The sequence below is a fragment of the Zingiber officinale genome, chromosome 6B (assembly GCF_018446385.1).
Source record: "Zingiber officinale cultivar Zhangliang chromosome 6B, Zo_v1.1, whole genome shotgun sequence".
Taxonomy (NCBI): Eukaryota; Viridiplantae; Streptophyta; class Magnoliopsida; order Zingiberales; family Zingiberaceae; genus Zingiber; species Zingiber officinale.
The window spans coordinates 9,722,421-9,740,741 of NC_055996.1; the positions used below are offsets into that span (position 1 = coordinate 9,722,421).

General features: G+C 35.2%; 1 protein-coding gene across 1 annotated transcript; it reads left to right on the forward strand.

The window, feature by feature from the left end:
- The first annotated feature begins 3,981 nt into the window (after nt 1–3,981).
- On the forward strand, nt 3,982–17,768 carry LOC121991917 (uncharacterized protein At1g32220, chloroplastic-like). The gene is made up of 10 exons (XM_042546001.1): nt 3,982–4,107; nt 5,220–5,262; nt 5,345–5,433; nt 7,434–7,489; nt 7,561–7,616; nt 16,409–16,502; nt 16,753–16,832; nt 17,142–17,184; nt 17,290–17,381; nt 17,464–17,768. Coding segments are annotated over exons 1-10 (564 nt in total). The 5' UTR covers nt 3,982–4,105; the 3' UTR covers nt 17,473–17,768.
- Nucleotides 17,769–18,321: the final 553 nt, after the last annotated feature.

Below are 18,321 nucleotides of genomic sequence, written 5' to 3' on the forward strand. Positions count from 1 at the left end.
GGATTAATTCCGATTAAGGGCTTATTGGTAAATTCATCATTTTTATTTCATTTTTTTATATAAAATCAAAACCAGAAAATAAAAGAAAAAAAAACTAACTTTTTGAAATGTATCTTAACGATATTATTAATTTCCATATATATTTCAACATAAAGAGATTTAAGAAAGGTATCAATTGATTAGAATATATAATATATGCCGTTTCTCTCTTAAACTTTTTAACAAATTGTGTTAGAATCACGCCAAAAATAAAACATGACAATTGACAAGATATAATATTCTCGAGGTAAAGGTCAGAAAAAAAAAAAAGAGGAAAAGATATATGAGTAGTTGTTAGATATAAAGTTCATGAAAAATTTATAAAAATAAAATAAAATTAAATTAAATTTATATGAGATTGATATCATTCTCGTCGGAGATTGGAATTGATGCATATTCTATATGCCACGAGAAGTTGGGCGCGCATATTAAGGAGAGACCGGGTCTTCTAATCCACATTTTTTTACAAGAATGGATATATAGAACTATGGTAAAATCATGACAATGATATGATTATAATTGATTATAATTTTTTTTAGGTTCATCATTTTTTAGATTATAATTTGAATCGGAACGAATAATATGAGATCATTCGAAGATCATCTCTACTCGGTGACTAATAACCTGATCATTTACCTATCATCGATGATTTTCAAGTGACCTTTGACTATCCGTCCAAACTTAAATTATAATTTAAAAAATGATAAACTCAAGGAAAGATCACAATGAATTATCATCGAATCATTATCATGATTCAAATTGTAATTTTATATGATCTATCTCATCCACAAAACTGTGGACCGAGATCAATAGATGGGAATTCAAATCCAAAAAGTTTGGTTGGAGAATTTGGAAAAGGTCGACTCCATGTCCATTATGAAAACGAATAAGAATAAGAATGGCGGCGGATGAAAAATTTCAAGAGTTGGGATCCGTGATCTTCAAAATTAATTGATTTAACTAATTCAATACTTAAAAATAATAGAACAGGTTACTCTGATCATCCACATTAATTTTCCTATCTAAAATATATAATTTAAGATAAAAAAATTACTTTATTAAATTTAGATATCCATTTTTCAATATATCATATATCAACTTTCATATTTCTTCTCTCTCTTCTATAATGTTTAGGAAATGGAATCTATTCCCTAAATTTAGAGAAGTACTGCTCATAAATAAATAATTTAGGGAATCGATAGGGTAGCTGATGTAAAAATTTTTTAACTATCCTATCTAAAATTTAAGATAAAATTTTTGAATAGGATATTAATGTGAATGCGCCAATGATTCAATAGTTAGGTTCTCTAAATCATTAATCAAAAGAGTTAAACTCTAACCATGATATATTATAGGGATTTTTTTTCTAGTATGATCATAATACTAAAAATGTTAATCGTTTCTTCATGAACACTTCTCAATTTTTTTTATGGCCAGTGAAAAATTTCCATGAGACTGAGTATCACCTAACCTAATGGATTAATTGGTTCGAAGAGTTGAATATATGAATTATAAAAATATAAAAAAGGAATAAGAACATGTGCGCCCTTGGAGCACAATGCTATGGTAAGATAAGAGAATGATTCCCATATAACGAGGGTTCAAACTTCACGTTTGATTTTTTTTTTTAGGTTCATGTTAGATTAATTAGAGGAAGGTGAATAGTCCTGAAAAAAAGTTAGTCAAAATCTCTTGCTTTTTAACTAAGCAAGATTACAATATTAATTAATCAAATAACATAAAAGAAATAACTTTAAAATAATAAGTAAGAAGGTCAGAATTTATTTAGTTAGGTAATTGTTAATCTTAAGCAATGAAATGCTCCACTAATTAAAATGACTTTTTCGTTAATGGCGGAGTAGCCTCTTACACACTTTGAAAACTCATAAAAAAATTAGAAATTGAATATAATAGTCGTTGTTTAATTCATAACTCTAGGGGACTTTTTATAGCCTCCTGGGATTAGTTATCGTTGCTTAGAGACACCTCCAAAGTACTCCAGGGCGCCTTCAAGTGGATAAAATTTTATTTACTTTTTGACGGTCAGTCAACGGCTACCCAATGACTTTTTGCGATTGAGGGCGCCTTTAGCTTCCATAAGGGCGCCTCCATCGATAGGCACGAGGGCGCCTCCAAGTTGCTTTAGGTGCCTCCTTCAAACAAGCACGAGGGTGCCTTCGTGCTCCTCCAATGCGCCTCGGGTCCCGAAAGTAGCAGCTCTACTACTGATGCTCGAGGCGCCTCCAAAACCCTTGGAGGCGCCTTCACTCTGGGCTGGTCTTCGTGTGGGTGATGCTTCGATCAACTAGAGTTGAGTTCATCCGAATCTAACTCCGATCTTCTCCTTGAGCAAGCTTTCTCCGGAGCTTCTCGTTCCTCGGATGCGCCACGCGTGTTCTTTCTCGTCCATCAGTATACTCTTTCACAGCTTCTCGTTCCTCAGATGTACTGAGCCTGTCAAGTCACTTCCCGTGTCATCATTCTCGTCCGATACGTCTTCCGCTCGACTTCCTGTATTCCTTAGTTTCCGCACACTTAGACATAAGTCATCAAATATACCGTAACCTAACTTGACTTGGTTGACAATATCAAAATCAATCCGGAATATTTATATTTTTAAACGCCCACATAGTTTGAACCACTGGTGACGTTGGGTGACATGTCAAGATCCACCTGCGCCTTCTTGATCTACCTAGTTGTAAGGTCAGACCATCCATATTCAGAATTAGTTGGTTCAAAAAGTTGAATATCTGGATTAAAAAAAACATATATCCCTTTAGCACTGCACATTGGCAAGTGGCAACCATGTAAAAATGATGAATCAAATAACATCGAACCTAGGATGATTGGTCTCGCCTCACGAAAATTTCCCACTGGCCGGTAGTATAACTCAGGAAATGTTCATAAGGAGCAGTCCAGAAGCTCATCATCCTATAGTTATGTGTCCCATTCGAAAAAAAATCTTATAAATGTATTGTAACTCAGGATTGAACTGTAATTATAATTTGACATATTCCACTATATCATAGTTGGGGGCCGGATTGGATTCTCTCAGGAATAACAGGATGCAACAATATAATGTATCGTAACTATTAACTAAGAGCATCACCAGTGGAAGCTCCCCACTAGTGATGTGGAGGGAGGGATAGTGGGAGGGAGGTTCGTCCCTCCATTGACGGAGCGGCTCTGCAAGCGCGGAGTCACTTTGTCATTTTTAAAATTTTTTTTTAATATTATATAAAAAATGTTGAACATGAGTTATGTTGGAAAAAAGGGTAAAATTTATGGAATTAAATTTTATATTTATGTATTTTTTTAATTATTAATCTTAGTAATTTATGGAATTAAATTCTATAAAAATTTAATTATATATAAGATAAAATATAGAGGAGTGATAAAAAATATATATAATGAAAAAAATATAGGACCTATAAAAATATTGTTGAGAGGTTTTTTTCTTTTAATAATGGAGAGAAATAGAGGGATTTTTTCTTTGGACAAAGTAACGAAGGGGCTCCAAGGTATCTAAGATTGGGAATGCTCTAAGCACGTACGGCGCATTCTCCTATAATTATAAAATAAATAAATAATTAATGGGAACAAAATCCGTCTCTTTCCTCGAAGAATTCAGCCAGCCAATCAATTTTTGTTAGAGTTGCAAGGTCCATCCATCCTATTGTGACCCAGCACCCTCATCAATTCATCCCAAGGTTAATATGGAAGAGGTAAATCACATGCAGCTACTAACTTTTAGAATAATGATTAACACATAAAAGAGGTATTTATCTCAATTTTACCGAGATTCAAATTCCAGATCTCATTATAATAATATCTCATACACTAACCACTAGACCATCCAAGGAGCCCAGCCACCTTATGTCTTCATGGTGTGTAAATTGTGGGCCCTACCGAGGCCACCATTAAACGCCGTTTTTTTTCTTCGCATGGTCTAAAGACTCAGCAATATCGGAGCATCAGTTCAAGTACGCCGGTGCTTCCTCGTTCGCCCTCCCGTGCACTCGATCTCTCCACCGCCCTCCTGCTCCTCCCCCGACGCTGGAGCTCCATGTAAGCTTCTCTTGATTCACAAACCAGTTCTGTTGTTTCACTGTTCTTTTTTTTCTTTTTATGAAGAGGAAGAATGGCGGAAGCCTGTGTTATCTTACCGAGTCGCTTGTTGATTAACTGCTATTTTGATCTTGTGAGATCATTTTGTGGTGCCCGAACTTCTTTCCATTGTGAAGATGGATATGAATAAGGGTGCAGATCTTGAACTTGGCTTTTAGTCTGGAGGATCCGGTTGTTTAAGCCTTCTCATGGTTATCGATGATGGTAGCTACTTAATTTTTCTAAATTCAACTCTTTGTGTCGGTTTTGATCGTCTATTTGGAGAGGGAACTGGATGCACTGGAGAAGTTGAGGGATTATTGAGCTATGAGTGTGATTTGAGTAGAGATCTTGCTCTTTCTTCGACATATGGAATAAAAGTAGTTCATCTTGATATTTTTCATGAGATTAGTTTGTTTATTAATAATTGGCAACTTGTTTTGCTAAATATGATTTTTTTTTGTGTGTGTGTGTGTGCGAGGAGGAATTCAGGAAATTGTGACCCTGAACATTTTATTTCCAGAAAATTTCCTTTTTAGAAAGTGGGATAATGTTGTTGGGCTTGTTCTTAGCCTTGGCACTTTGGTCACCTATAGTAGTTTAGTTTGCTAAGTTGAGCAACTTTTGTGCAAACATGCAATAAATATAGGGATTGCATCTGTGAATGTGAATTGATTGAAAATCTTGCTCATTTTTCGAAATAATTAAATTGATTCTGACTTCGGATCATTAATGCTATATCATGTGTCAGGGATGGTTGTACTGACTTAACTCCATTGAATTTAACATCTTCTGGAGAAGAATACAAGATATCAAATTATCATGACCATCGCTATTATTTGTCGACTAGAAATATTGTTTTTTTTTTTACAAACTGAGGAGTGGTATAATTGAACAGGACAAAATTCTTGGATGACTAAATATTTATTATACTCAATATTCAGTTATATATTTAAAATTGTTAATTTCCCCATGAAAGCTTTAGTACATACTTGGAATTTAGGAGATCAGTAGTTTGTCCAGGATTTTCTTAGTTTTCAATTACTGCCTAAAATTTTTGCTAATTTGTTCAGGTATCAGTCAATGGAGTCAAATGCACCACCATCATCAATCAAGGTGACTTTAAGATTTTATGCTAGATTTTTAGCACTCATCTAGTTTTGCTTCCATATTCTAATCTTATACCTCTTGGTGTCAGATACTTGTGTTAGGTGGTAATGGATTTGTCGGTTCACATATTTGCAAAGAGGCTTTGGCACAAGGATTTTCTGTTGCTAGTCTCAGCAGGTGCATTATTTTCCAAACTCCATAGCTAGTCTTAACATCTTTGCTATTTTGTCTATAATTCCAACATTCAATTCTGCTATCTTTGCTATTTTCCAAACTCCATATCTATCATTGCAACTTTATCTATAGTGAAATTAGTTGTTTCTTCATATCAATGAGCTAAGTTGCTTGATTATTTATTGTTGGGGAGACAACTCTTGTCTTATAGTTGGGATTAACCATGTTGTTTTAATTCACTATAGCAAAAAAAAAAAAACAACCCGGTGCACGAAGCTCCCGCTATGCGGGGTCCCGGGGAAGGATCCATTGTACGCAATCTTACCCTGCTTTTTGCAAGAGGTTGTTTCCAGAATTCACTAGCAATATATTTTAATTTAAATGTATTTTGCATTTTGACATGTGCATCAAGTGTGCAAATATGGATAGTGCTCATGACGATCAAAGAGATTGTGTGCTCGAGAGATGGTCTAGACTGAGTGTAGCTTAAGCAGCTTGTGGACTCGATAGGACTGAGTCGTGGAGATGGAGCTTAGACAAGAGCTCAAGATTCGAGAGCTAGAGGCTTGGATTGAGTGTTGGATTTGGACTCATGAACTTGAGAGATTGGCTTGGATTGAGTTGGTCCATTGGACCTTAGGGACGAGCTCGATGAGCTTGAGAGTTGGACGGTCACATCAATGTGTTGCTTGAATCATGTTTAGTATATTGGCAATGGACTTGTGGAGCTGAAGATCTGAAAGCATAAGATTTATAAGGCATTATGTTGAGTGTGGTAATTTTTGGTTTGTCCTCATCTTATAATGATGCTATTATTGCCTAGGTATTGGAGAGCTACCAAGGACTTAATGGTTGTGAAGCATTCAATTGTGGGATGGACTCGTGTTTTGTTGAGCGGCTTGAGTTTCAGACCTTGTTGTAGCCTTACTATGGTTGATATGCCAAGTAAAAGTGGACCATTCACTTGCCAGTCAACTGGAGCATGTCAGTCATTCTGATTGTCAACTAAATTGAATTCTAGATGAACAAAATGTTTCTATTTAAAGTTTAGTCGATTGAGAAATTGGTTTGTCGATCAACTAGGCAATTGGCATTCAACTACTACTTTTGGGAGCCTTGTTTAAAAGCTCTTGGAGTAGCTTTTTGGCACTATGAGATCCTCATTTCAGTCAAAATCTACTGTGTTCAAGTGAAACAAATGGCCAAAAGAATCCAAGAGCTTGGACAAGGATAAAAGCTTCATCTCTATCAATCTCTTTATAATCTTTCATTTACTTTCATGAGAGTTGAGGTTTAATGTTGAAAGAAATCCTTCTATGAGAGCTTGTGAGATCTTAATGGTTGCGTAAAGGTGTTGGCCTTAGAGGTCACAAACCTTTGTATTGTAGAGGCTTACTCCATTGTCTCATTTCAAGGGTTGTACTAGTGGATCTTTGCAGGGAGATACACCGAATGTGTCATAGGTTGTGGACTAGGAGTAGATCCCCAAACCACATTAGATGGATCTTCACATGTATTTTTGTATTTTATTTTTATTTTTCTGCATATAAACTTCACATAACCAACAAATCACACAAGAGCACACTCCAGTTACTAACCCTTGTGATCAGTAATGAAATCAGTGCTTCATATCCATAATATAATAAAATGCAATCAACTTCATATATTAAGCATGAAAAATTGAAAAATGGACTATCTATTTTACTTTTATGCAAGTGAATCTCGTATCGGCACCCCCACAATAGTTTCAACCCTGGCCACAAAAATCTTATCAAAACTTTCACATATCGAAACTTGACTTAATTAATCCAGTCGAGCTTTACATGTCTCTCTCCTTGTATGAGTTATTGTAACTTAAATATCTTTTAACTCACTTTTGTATGTTTCTTTGCTTCTGGCTTAAGGAACATTCTATTTTAATCTTTGGCATGTTAGTTACATGTTGCTACAAACTTGACTATAAGAAGAATGTTCTTGGTCATTACATCTGATATTTTAACCAGGTCTGGAAGGTCATCAATAAAGGAACCTTGGGCTGATAAAGTTGAGTGGTACAAAGGTGGGAAATCAAGAGACTAATCTTTTCCCTATCAAAATATATATCTCAGAGAGTTGTTTCGTATTTAATAGGGAATCTTCTTGAACCTGAATCTTTGAAGGATGCTATGAGTGATGCAACTTCTGTGGTATGCATAACTTCATTCTTCATACTGCAAGCACATATGAGATACATTTTCCAATAGAAGTAATTGACATAAGTACAACCCTTAGGATTCAGTTTTCTACGAAGGAAGGAAACAATTAGGAGAAAAAGTGGGCAAGCAAAAATACATTGGAAAAAAAATATGGAATATTGTTCATCCAACTGTTTCTTTTGACGGAAGGAAAGAGAGAGGAAAAATTCTAAAACTTTATTTGTCAAATATAAAAAAGATAAATGATAAAAAGATTTTCCTTTACAAATTTTAAGTTCAAACTTTAGCTCCATTGCACGTAAAAGTGAAATTTTTACCCAAGTTGGCCAGAAACAATATCAATGAAAACTGAGTAAATTTTTTCTCTCTTTTCCTTCCCTCTGGAAGAATCTTTCTGTCATTTTTTATCTGTCGCTTTATTTTTCTTCTTATCCTACGTTCCTTGTAGGGAACACACCCTTAAGGCAAGTTGAAAATGTTAATTCCCAAATCATGTCCATGTGCGTTGTTAGATATCGGTAAACACTGACGAAATTGGTGGATTTGGAGTTGATGCTTGACGGTATATTCATTTATTTACAACGAACAAGTGAGTTGAGCAGATTCTTTGAAATCTGGAAAATTGCTACCTAAAGATTTACCTATGGAAGATTTTGTAGCTGTACAATGCTGTTAGGTGTTGTGCTATTAGTGTTGGTTGCTACTCGGAAAGCCTAGAGGTTCCACTGTACAAAAAATTTTGTACAAAGGTCTGAACCTTTTCCTAGCTACCATGTGTTCTTTTAAATTAAATTTTGGATCGCCTGCGGAACTTAACACGTTTGATCCAAAACTTAATCTATTTGTTCTTTTAGGTTTTGACTTGGATCTCCTGCGGAACTTAACACGTTCGACCCAAATCACCTTAAGTTATTAATTCCATTAAATATTAATTTGCATAATTGGTTCCCAGTACTGACGTGGCGAGGCACATGGCCTTCTTGGATATGGGAGCAACCACCACCGACTAGACAAAACCTTTTATAGAAATCTAATATTTAATTTCCTAAAATAACTTTAGGTTAACCGAAAAGAACAATCAAATCACAAGGAAAAATAAAACAAAAGAACACAACTTCGAAAAACATATTCGAAATACTAGAATCGTAAGCCTCTTGTATTTAGTATTATTTCCATAAATAACTAGCATGATGTGGAAAGAAAAATTACTAGTTATACATTCTAGAAATACCTCTTGATCTTCTACCGTATTCCTCTTCTAACCTCGGACGTTGTGTGGGCAACGATCTTCCGAGATGAGAAACCACCAAGCACCTTCTTCTCCTCCTAGCTAGGTTCGGCCAACACAAAGAAGCTTCACCAAGGACGAAGAACAAAACACCAACCAAGCTCCAAGGGATACAAGCTTTCTCTCCTTCTTCTTCTTCTTCTCCAAGTAGTATCCGGCCACCACAAGAGAAGGTTCGGCCACCACCAAGAGGAAGAGAGGAAGAGAGGTTGGCCGGCCACAACACCAAGGAAAAGAGAAAGAAAAATAGAATAGAGTCGTTAGCCTTGAAGCCTCCTCTACCCCTCTTTTATAATCCTCGATCTGGCGAATAAGGAAAATTTAATAAAAATTTCCTTAATTCTTTTCCATGAAAAGGAAAAATTATTTAATTAAAACAATTTTCTTTCTCAATTCTATTCGGCCACATTAAAGCTATAAACAAGGAGAGTTTTAATTAATTAAAACTTCCTAATTTGTCTCCGTAAATTTATAAAATTTCTCCAATAATTTAATCCTTCATGATTGGTTTATAAAAAGAAATTTAATAAATTAAAATCTTTCTTTAAACACGTGGATAAAAGAAAGTTATCTCTAAAAATTAAAATCTCTTTTAATCTACAATAAGGAAAGATATCAAATCTTTTCTCAATCTTTGTAGAAACTAATAAAAGAGAATTATTAATTTTAAACTTTCTTTAAATCATGAACACGGTTAAAAGGAAAGTTTTCTTAAAATTTAAAATCCTCCTTTAATCAACAAATAAGGAAAGATTTCAAATTTTAAACTCTCTTTAAACATGTAGATGATTTACAAATAAGGAAAGTTTTACCAAAATTAAAACCATCCTTTTAAACTACAAATAAGGAAAGAGATTAATCTCTTCTCTTAATCTTTGTAGAAAGCTATAAAAGGAAATTTTTAATTTTAAACTCTCTTTTAAAATCATGATATCCACATAAGAAATAATTTTAATAAAATCCTTTTAAATATTCTAGTGGTCGGCCACCCAAGCTTGGGACCCAAGCTTTGGCCGCCACCTACATGGCTCATCTTGGTCGGGCCTAGCTTGGGTTCCAAGCTAGCTTGGCCCATTGGACGGGTAAGAAGGTGGGTATGCGGTGGGTATAAATCTCATATACTAGAGGCTACGATAGGACCGAGAGGAGGAATTGGTTTTGTCTCCGATGAAATTAAGCATCCCGTGTTCGCCTCGAACACACAACTAAATTTCATCAATAATAATTCATTCCACTAAAGAATCATTTGAACTACGCACCAATCCCAAATTACATTTGGGCTCCTTCTTATTATGAGTGTGTTAGTCTCCGTGTTTAAGATAACAATGTCCACCAATTAAGTAAGTTATCGACAACTCACTTAATTAATATCTAGCTCCAAGAGTAGATTCTTATACCATGCCGGACTAAGTCCACCGCAGGTTTAACATGACAATCCTTATGAGCTCCTCTGGGGACATTCTCAACCTAGATCACTAGGACACGGTTCCTTCTATAGTCAACAACACACACTATAAGTGATATCATTTCCCAACTTATCGGGCTTATTGATTCATCGAATTAAATCTCACCCATTGATAAATTAAAGAAATAAATATCAAATATATGTGCTTGTTATTATATTAGGATGAAGAGCACACACTTCCATAATAACTGAGGTCTTTGTTTCTTTATAAAGTCAGTATAAAAGAAACGACCTCTAATGGTCCTACTCAATACACTCTAAGTGTACTAGTGTAATTATATAGTTAAGATAAACTAATACCTAATTACACTACGACCTTCCAATGGTTTGTTCCTTTCCATTATGGTCGTGAGCTACTGTTTATAATTTATAAGGTACTGATAACATGATCCTCTGTGTGTGACACCACACACCATGTTATCTACAATATAAATTAATTGAACAACTACATTTATGATAAATGTTCAGGTTCATGTCCTCCAGGGATCGAATCCAAAAACTCTCCCAAAACATGAACCTATTTAGGTTGCCTAACAACCCTCCCACTACGACAAGGCACTTTATGCAATTGTGTATCATTTGTGATACGTGTTGCAGTTTTCTTGTGGTATCTCATCTTGTACAGTTGGTACTAGGTTAGACATGTCCTTTATTATTTCCTTAAGAACAAATTTACTTATGAGCACGTGGTTCATTATATAGTCCTTTTCTAAAATCAGTCATTGATGCTAACAATGACCTTCTGATTTTAAGACTATAAACCTACTTTTGTTTATCTAAGATAACTTACAAACAAGTGAACTCCTATCCAACTTATCATTGTCTCTCTTTAACATATGTGCTGGATTACCCGAATTCGAATATGCTTCAAAATAGGTTTTCACCTATTCAGCAATTCTATATGAGTAGAAAGTTCTAACTTGGAAGGTACTATGTTCACTTTCGTTTTCAGAGTTTATCCTTAAAACAAATTTGGTAATTTTCTGAATAACTCATCATCTATCTAATTATTCCATAAGAGTCCTTTACCTTCTTTCTACTACACCATTCTGTTGGGGTGTACCAGATTGAATCCCAACTTCGATAAGTGACTCTAAAATCTCTCAAGAGGTACTTGCCACTACGATCTTCCATAGTGACTTTTTACTTTAACATTTTTCCGCATCAACCTTGTACTCTTTGAACTAATCAAAGTACTTAGTCTGCAGTACATTAAGTAAATTTATTTTTCTTGAATATTGGTCATAAAATAGGTAAACATTCAATACTACCTCGTCTCGATAGTCATAGATCACACAAATCGAATGAACCAATTTCAACATATCTTTGCTTCATACCCTTAGACTTAAAAGCTTGGTTATTTTTCCTTCCAAGTAAGACTCGTAGGTTGGAAAGATTTCCACTACTAATGAACCCAAAAGTTCATCACCACTACCAATGAATCCTACTCGAGTTAATATAACCTAGCCTTAGACGCCAAAGATATATTGGTTCATTTAAGGTTGCTTCCTCTTAAAGTTTGAAGATGTGTTATAATTTCCATTTATTACATCGTAGAGTTATTGGATTATAAATTGTCAACTAACATACCGAATAGATAACTTCTATTTTTCGTATAATTCATATCAAAATGAACAATATCTATTCTATAATAGTTTAGAACCTGAAATCGTTCTTTCTAAACTTAGTACGGAAAGACAATTTCTAATAATCCATATTTTATTCCTATCAAAGGATAAACATCTCCCACGGCAACAGCTACCATTATTAGTGCCCATGTGGACGGTGATTTACCTTCATTTAGTTGTCGGGTTTCTCGGAACCCTCGAATTGCAGACACGATTAATGGCATCTTGTATCTACACTCCGTGTTCGGTAGATAACACCACTAGACATGTTTCAACTAATGAATTAAATACACCTAAATTGTTCTTAGTCATACTACCTTAATGTCCAAGTCCTATTTCCAATCATTACAATTGGGACTACTAAGTCTTTTCTATAGTATGACTACTAGGGATTGACAAACATCCTAAGAATCACAAAAATATTTGGTCAAGATCAACTCGTTAAAATCTCCATGAATTTTGTATACAAAATCGAAGAGGAGATTTTATTCATTAATTTTATTATCTCGTCAACTTTACTTTATGACGAATAAAATTAATAGTTGATCCGTCTTTGATCAAATATTTGTCAAACTCTTTGAATTTAAAATAACATTGATTCCTCAAACAATATTATTTAAATTTACCAACACCTCAAACACCGTGAATTTTGCATGCCACGTTAGTGTGGACGATACAAATTTATCATTTGAAAAGGAGGGTTTTACCCATCGACTATCTTGTCAATATAACTTTGACAAATAAAATTACCTCAAACACCACGAATCTTGTATGCCACGTTAGTGTGGACGAATACAAATTCAAACATTTATAAGAGGAGTTTATTAATTTTATTATATTGCCAATCTAGTTTTACGACAAATCAATAGTTGGTTTCCTTCGTCACACAAGTGATAGTAGTGACTCCGTTGGGAGGATACTATTAAACGTGTCTAAGTGTATACCATTACTTGACACTAAGTCCATTAATAAGATTATGCCCTCATTGGGGAAGATCACACGCCTTTAATAATTCGTCCAAATGAAAGTATGTTACAGTGATCCACAAACAAGCTCATCCGTTATGGAGGAAGGCACTCGAGCCAACGCAAGCTTGTTTGTATCACTTACAAACCAAAGAATGGAGACCACGAGATTTACTTAAAAATCCTCTCCCACTTAGTTATTTATAAATGAGGAATTTTAACTATGCTAGCCTACTAAATATGTAAACCAACGCACACACAGGACAATATAAAAGCAATAAATATAAAATCTAATTTTCAACTATTATGGCTTTTATCTCTAGTCGTCCTCCGTGTGTTGTCATCCCGCCATATTTGCCACCGCCATCGGGATTAGCTGTCGATCCATCTTGCTCCTAGTTCCACGCCTCTGGTCCTTAGAAGGTTCCACGCTGCAAGATTCGATCCGCGACATAAATAAAATTTTACATTTTGATCCTATATTCCATAAAAGGAACGTATACGTATCTAGATCAAAATAAAATCCTAATAAAACTAAATACCGCTCCCTGTATTTTATAATACAATCACGCACACATATAAATGCCCTCGACACGTCCAAGGTCCAATCACACACATAATAACTAAAAGCCATAATAGTTGGATCCTGCGTCCACAAAGTTAGACATCCTACTATTAACCTGCCTAAATTATGTATGGCATGTGATAATTAAACTAATACCAAATACACGAGGCAAACCCTAGCTCGATACCAATTGTTGGTTCTACTCGGAAAGCCTAGAGGTTCCACTGTAAAATTTTGTACAAAGGTCCGAACCTTTTCCTAGCTACCACGTGTTCTTTAAATTAAATTTTGGATCGCTGAACTTAACACGTTTGATCCAAAACTTAATCTATTTGTTCTTTTAGGTTTCGACTTGGATCTCCTGCGGAACTTAACACGCTCGACCCAAATCACCTTAAGTTATTAATTCCATTAAATATTAATTTCCATAATTGTTCTGACGTGGCGAGGCACATGGCCTTCTTGGATATGGGAGCAACCACCACCGACTAGACAAAACCTTTTATAGAAATCTAATATTTAATTTCCTAAAATAACTTTAGGTTAACCGAAAAGAACAATCAAATCACAAGGAAAAAATAAAACAAAAGAACACAACTTCGAAAAACATATTCGAAATACTAGAATCGTAAGCCTCTTGTATTTGGTATTATTTCCATAAATAACTAGCATGACGCGGAAAGAAAAATTGCTAGTTATACCTTCTAGAAAGACCTCTTGATCTTCTACCGTATTCCTCTTCTAACCTCGGACGTTGTGTGGGCAACGATCTTCCGAGATGAGAAACCACCAAGCACCTTCTTCTCCTCCTAGCTAGGTTCGGCCAACACAAAGAAGCTTCACCAAGGACGAAGAACAAAACACCAACCAAGCTCCAAGGGATACAAGCTTTCTCTCCTTCTTCTTCTTCTTCTCCAAGTAGTATCCGGCCACCACAAAGCTCCAAGCCAATAGAGAAGGTTCGGCCACCACCAAGAGGAAGAGAGGAAGAGAGGTTGGCCGGCCACAACATCAAGGAAAAGAGAAAGAAAAATAGAATAGAGTCGTTAGCCTTGAAGCCTCCTCTACCCCCTCTTTTATAATCCTTGATCCTGGCGAATAAGGAAAATTTAATAAAAATTTCCTTAATTCTTTTTCCATTGAAAAGGAAAAATTATTTAATTAAAAACAATTTTCTTTCTCAATTCTATTTGGCCGGCCACACCAAAGCTACAAACAAGGAGAGTTTTAATTAATTAAAACTTCCTAATTTGTCTCCAGAAATTTATAAAATTTCTCCAATAATTTAATCCCTTCATGATTGGTTTATAAAAAAGAAATTTAATAAATTAAAATCTTTCTTTTAAACATGTGGATAAAAAGAAAGTTATCTCTAAAAATTAAAATCTCTTTTAATCTACAAATAAGGAAAGATATCAAATCTTTTCTCAATCTTTTGTAGAAACTAATAAAAGAGAATTATTAATTTTTAAACTTTCTTTTAAATCATGAACATGGTTAAAAGGAAAGTTTTCTTAAAATTTAAAATCCTCCTTTAATCAACAAATAAGGAAAGATTTCAAATTTTAAACTCTCTTTAAACATGTAGATGATTTACAAATAAGGAAAGTTTTACCAAAATTAAAACCATCCTTTTAAACTACAAATAAGGAAAGAGATTAATCTCTTCTCTTAATCTTTGTAGAAAGCTATAAAAGGAAATTTTTAATTTTTAAACTCTCTTTTAAAATCATGATATCCACATAAGAAATAATTTTAATAAAATCCTTTTAAATATTCTAGTGGTCGGCCACCCAAGCTTGGGACCCAAGCTTTGGCCGACCACCTACATGGCTCATCCACTTGGGTTCCAAGCTAGCTTGGTCGGCCCCATTGGATGGGTAAGAAGGTGGGTATGCGGTGGGTATAAATCTCTATATACTAGAGGCTACGATAGGGACCGAGAGGAGGAATTGGTTTTGGTCTCCCGATGAAATTAAGCATCCCGTGTTCGTCCCGAACACACAACTTAATTTCATCAATAATAATTCATTCCACTAAAGAACTATTATCGAACTACTGCACCAATCCCAAATTACATTTTGGTCTCCTTCTTATTATGAGTGTGTTAGTCTCCCTGTGTTTAAGATAACAAATGTCCACTAATTAAGTAAGTTACTGACAACTCACTTAATTAATATCTAGCTCCAAGAGTAGTACCACTCAACTTCATCGTCATGTCGGACTAAGTCCACCTGCAGGGTTTAACATGACAATCCTTATGAGCTCCTCTTGGGGACATTCTCAACCTAGATCACTAGGACACAGTTTCCTTCTATAATCAACAACACACACTATAAGTGATATCATTTCCCAACTTATCGGGCTTATTGATTCATCGAACTAAATCTCACCCATTGATAAATTAAAGAAATAAATATCAAATATATGTGCTTGTTATTATATTAGGATTAAGAGCACACACTTCCATAATAACTGAGGTCTTTGTTTCTTTATAAAGTCAGTATAAAAGAAACGACCTCTAATGGTCCTACTCAATACACTCTAAGTGTACTAGTGTAATTATATAGTTAAGATAAACTAATACCTAATTACACTACGACCTTCCAATGGTTTGTTCCTTTCCATTATGGTCGTGAGCTACTGTTTATAATTTATAAGGTACTGATAACATGATCCTCTGTGTGTGACACCACACACCATGTTATCTACAATATAAATTAATTGAACAACTACATTTATCATAAATGTAGATATTTGACCAATGTGATTCTTATTTCTAGATAAATGTTTATACCAAAAGCTAGGCTTTTAGTATACACTCTAACAATTAGTTGATAAATTCCTGTAACTCCAAAATAAAATGTCGCAGATATCTTGTGTTGGAGGCTTTGGGTCCCCTTCCTACATGCGCACGCTCAATGGGACTGCAAATGTCGATGCCGTACAAGCTGCTGCTGAAAATGGTTTTCTTCTAATCTCTTGGACTTCAGTGATCAAAGCACTATAGTGTCGCCTTTTTAGTTTCCATTAACATTTTCACCTAATTTGAAAATTGACATTAAAAAAAACTGCATAATTAGTTGTGAATCATAATATTTCAATGCACTGATGGTTTTGTGTCCTAGTTGCAGAATGCTATTCTAAGTGTTGAATGTTTATGGCTTTGCTAGTTTCTCTTCACATAGAAATTAATTACTGCTTTCTTTTGAACAGGTGTAACAAGATTTGTGTACATATCAGCTGCTTCTTTTGGTCTAATTGACTATTGTATACAAGGTTATTATGATGGGCAGGTGTGATTCCTGGATTCATATTTTCTTCTATTTTTTGTCTCACTAAATTGAACTATTATCTGTTGATACAAAATGGCACATTATGACATTGCTTATTTGCCCTTATGGTCACCTCAATACTAAATGAGAAAGGACAATGTTTGTGTTCAAACTTTTATATTGAGTTGCATTAACATGACAATGCAAGCTTATGGTCATACAGATTACTCAAAGAAGTGGAATTCATTCAAAGAAAAAAAAGAGACCGCTGTTCTTAAGATTCTTAGAATTCTTGTTAGCTGGTTATTAAGATTCTTAGAATTCTTGCAGAGAGCTACCGAAGCAGAAATCAAGAAAAGATTTGCTGATGGAGGTCAGTCTTCCTATCTGAGTTGCATGTGCTAACTAAAATGTAGATCTTGTTTAATGAATTAGAATCTCATCCTTCCACAAGGTTACTCTTGAAACTCTTTTGCAGGGGTAATTCTCAGGCCAGGTTATATATACGGAACCCGCCCAATCGGGCCTTTGAAGATACGTTTTGGGCGAATGTGGACACCTTTCGAGATGGTACAGCTTATCATCTAATTGACACAATTCATGAAGAAATGAGATTATGAAATTTGAAATGATATAACTGTGTGATCTGTAGGCGTTCTAGCATACACCGCTACTTCGCAAGATCCCCATCATAGGTCCTTTCTTCACACCCCCAGTTAATGTTACGAAAGTCGCAAAGGTGGTAGTAAGAGGTGCTACAGATCCAACGTTTCCTCCCGGCATAGTCGATGTCTATAACATCATTAGTTTGGGCAAACAAAAGTGACTGTGGTTTTCACTCTTGGGGTTTATGAAAACAAGCATTACTGCATACTTATTCCTTGAATTGGTGGATGTTACAATTTGTATTATGTAAGCCATTTGTTTGAGCAGTTACACATTGTACCTTTCAGATCATTTCAAGAACATTATTATTATTATTATTATTAATGACTTGAACTGGACAGGAGGGTCCTTGTTGGATCATTTGTCCAAACAAAACTTTGCACTCTCCCAGCTCAGCCATGGCTGCATCTGCCTGAAGCATGGGTGCAGGTCCACACAGCTCAGCCTTGTGAATTGGATAAAACAGAGCACACCCCCCACATGCCTCTGGGAAGGGTGGCATCCCTTTGGGTGAAAGAACAGAGCATGCTTGTTGGACTCATTTGTGCAGAGGAGCAGAGGCCAAGGCCAGTGCCCAGAGGCCATCACCATGGCCATGGAGTACTGTTGAGAAAGAAGGAGAAGAAGACTCCAAATTGAGCTGTCCCTTACTCATCCATCTTGTCAATCCATAAGCTCCAAAGCCACTGCTGGTGGCCAGCTTTTGGCTCTAGCAAAATCATGAATAACCCAGATTTGGTCACCACAGGAAAAGCTTGCTTGATGAAGGCCTTCATTTAGAAACAATTCAATTATTCATTAGCTAGCTCACACAACTCAAGTTTTGTCCTACTCTCTCTATTGT